Below are 3448 nucleotides of genomic sequence, written 5' to 3'. Positions count from 1 at the left end.
GTTCTCAAAGTGCTGTGAATAATGTAATGTCAAGTAATATTTTTGCATAATCTTCCCGGCACTTTAGGCCGTGGTGGAAACGCAGACAATAATGGGCCACAGGAACCTTATAGTTCCTGAAAAAAAGTACCAGGAACTAAAAGTTCCAGGTCGAAACACGGCTTATGTCTTAACAGAGCTTTTATTGTTGTGCTGCAGTAAGAATATTGTCTAATTTCCAGTTGCTGGTGTTTCTGTGTTTACATGTTATTCAGATTGCCGGACGCAGGCTGCCACAGATGGATGATTACTATTATTTTTTTAAAGTTTTTTAAGTATATTTTTTATTTATTTTTTATTTTTTATTATTTTTTTTTATTGGACAGGACAGTAGAGAGACAGGAAATGGGGAGGCAGAGAGGGGGAATGACATGCAGCAAAGGTCCGATGCGGGACTCGAACCGGGCCGACTGCAGCGAGGACTGTAGCCTCTACACATGGGGCGCCTGCTTAGACCACTACGCCACACGACGCCCCGGATGATTAGTATTATTGATGGCCATTTTCAAAAAGGTTCTAACCCCAATAATTATAAACTGGGGAAAACACAGAGGGGTTCTGTCCCTTCAGGGATTTAATAAACAATTACAGGTCATGGGTTCAGTCCCAATTCCAAGCTCAGTAGGTGGGTGCAGGTTTACTAAACTGGGCCAAGACAGACTCTGCAGTGATATTATGACCAGGATGATAAGTTAGAAAATAAACAGAGCACTGTCGTCCACTTTGTTCCTGAAAAAATTATTTCAACAACTGTTGGATGTTGATGATGTTTATGTTTCCACAGGTTGACATGTAATCACTTTTAGAATTTCATATCATTTTAAACTTAAACATGCCTAAACCATCCTCTCATAAAAAAGAGTGGACACATCTCTGAACCTTGGTCCTCCCAACTCAACAAACCCTTTAAATATAAATATCTCTGATAACACTGAGGGCCTCAACTTTTATCCAACAGAGCCTGAAGAGACCAGAGTGCAGCTGTTAACTCTTTTTTCTCTAACTGTGTTTGTTGAATTGAGTCCAGCTCTGTGTGGAGGGAAACATGGTGTCAGGTCTGGTGGCATCAGTTAATGCATTAAGAGTGTCTGCTGTCTTCAAGAGGAAGTGTGATTCAATTTGTTAGGAGCGATAGCTTAGTCTGCGGAAACTACAGGAAACAGCTTCAGAACACAAGCCTCACATAACTAGGTGAAGGGTGCTCTCTGTGTTTACTGGCAGGAGGAGACTGAGTGGACTGCTCGTGCTTGGGGGGACAAGCATGAGTAATGTGGACTAAATTAAGATCTGTTGTATCAAGTAGTGAGTTAGAGTTCCTTGTATTTCTCTCTATTTTCAAATTAATTGTCGACTTTTCAGTTACTATGATTTTCTTGTCTCCACAGGAAATACGAGCTGAAGAGGAAGATTCCCAACTGGTTCACAGTGTGTGAGGAGATGTCACTCAGGTCATGTGACCTCACAGCGTTAGACCTGCACCACCTTGGCACCTACATGCTGCGTGTACGAGCCAACATTAATGGTCGTCACTCCGACTGGGTGCAGCTGGAGTTCTTCCCTGACAAAGATGGTGAGAGAAAGATGAAGTGAAGGGAGAGAGTGTTTGTTTTATTCATGAGCCTGTGGCAGCACGTGATATAATGGTGCACCACAAACCATCCAAAACCAGACAAACAGGAGATTGAAGAAAACTCTGAAAGCACAGTGATGTTGATATAACAGTGCAGAATGTTGCCAGGAAACAACCTGTTCATTTTGAGTAGTGCTTCTCTTAACCATCAAAACCACTGAGGAGAGTATAATAATCATCAGAGTGTAATAAACATCAACAACATCATAGAGACCAGGACTCAGAAAATCATGCAGCACATGTAGCTGGAAGAGCAGAAACAGTCACTCTATAAATGAACACAATGATTTCCTCATGTGGACCAGAGTGGCGGTACTTGGTGGCATCGGGTCCACCAATACATAACGTCCCATAGGTGCTCATTTGGATTTAGGTCAGGGGAATGTGAGGGCCAGTCAATGGCATCAGTGCCTTCGTCATCCAGGAAGTGCCTACACACTCTGGCCACATGATATATTTTGACTAAAATGATTAATCAGTTATCACCGTTGTTGCCAATTCATTTTCTGTTGATCAACTAATGAAGTATCAAACAGTTGGTTCATTTCTGATCTTTGTTTATTGTTAACCTGCATGTCTATAGTTAAATTTATAATCAGAGGTGGAGGTCAATCATTATCACTTATTAGTATTCAAGAGATCAATAAAGGAAATTTGGAGCAGTTAAAAATGAAAATGTTGGTTTCAACATTAAGAAGGATATACATGGTAGACCACCTAGTAGAGCGTGTACCACATAGGCTTTGTCCTAATTGCATGTCATCCCCTCTCTCTCTCTCTGTCTCTCTCTCTCTCTCTCTCTCTCTCTCTCTCTCTCTCTCTCTCTCTCTCTCTCTGACTCTCTCTCTCTGACTCTCTCTCTCTGACTCTCTCTCTCTGACTTTCCTGTCTATTTCTCCCTGTACTGTCAGAATAAAGGAAAAAATGCCCAGAATAGAATACAGTGTAGAGACTGGGTTGACTGTCGCCATGACTATGAGCAATGCCACATCTCTTGTCACCTCCTTTTTTTTTCTTTATTTCATTGTTTTGTTTTTATTCAAATTTTTATTGTTTGATTTTTATAATACTTTTCAGGCTTCATTTATTTTAGAACTTTAAAACAATGATTCTGATTATCTTAAACTTGCAAAATATTGGATCTGATAATCTGTTGACCTTTAATCTGAGGAACATTTCAGTTAATTAGTGCCACGGGTGCTCAGCTCCTCTACAGCTAGAATAGCTGAGAGGAGTGCCTCGGGGCAGAGCCGAGTTATTCCCAAAAAACTGGGAATAAATAATGCATTAGAAATGCATTGGAATTTTCTTTAGAAACCCACCTTTTTTCGACAAAATTGCACATTTTTGCTGAGTCACCCAGCTCCCTCATACCTGCACGTAGAAATGTAATTCAAACTGTAAAACGGAGGAAAACTTCTGCTCTCTCAAAAAGATAGGAACTGTTTTTACATAACATGTAAACTTTTCAAACTGTGAGCACTCAAAGGAGGAGTGCAAATCACTTTTTCTTCAAAGTTAGAGTGAAAGCGTCAGTTGGCTAGAGTAAAAAAGGAGACAAATAATTCTTTCTGAAAATGTAGACATAGTTGTTGGGATTCATAAAATGTAACTTTGACAGGCAGGGTCTGCACAAAATTTAAACGGGGCTGCCGAGTCCGGCAGCAATACCTGTCTCACTCTCATTGACACCTAATGTAATCGTCTTTTTTTTTTTCAAAAGAATCTCTCTCTGTCTTCGCACTGAGCTTACTCACTCATTTTAAGGAATATCTGAAT

The 3448-nt window shown here is 40.3% G+C and overlaps 1 protein-coding gene across 1 annotated transcript in view; it reads left to right on the top strand.

The window, feature by feature from the left end:
• LOC111663452 (interferon alpha/beta receptor 1b-like) overlaps positions 1–3448 on the top strand; it is a 23326-nt gene that overhangs the window by 9639 nt on the left and 10239 nt on the right. Inside the window, exon 3 of the mRNA XM_023417656.2 lies at positions 1425–1609. Coding sequence (XP_023273424.1) covers positions 1425–1609 — 185 coding nt within the window. The remainder of the gene's footprint in view (positions 1–1424; positions 1610–3448) is intronic.

This window comes from Seriola lalandi, unplaced genomic scaffold (genome assembly GCF_002814215.2).
Source record: "Seriola lalandi dorsalis isolate HSWRI2012SDOR001 ecotype SW California unplaced genomic scaffold, Sedor1 jcf7180002054576, whole genome shotgun sequence".
In the NCBI taxonomy this organism is placed as follows: Eukaryota; Metazoa; Chordata; class Actinopteri; order Carangiformes; family Carangidae; genus Seriola; species Seriola lalandi.
The sequence above is the reverse complement of the archived record's forward strand: the minus strand, read 5'-3'. Positions and strand labels throughout refer to the sequence as shown.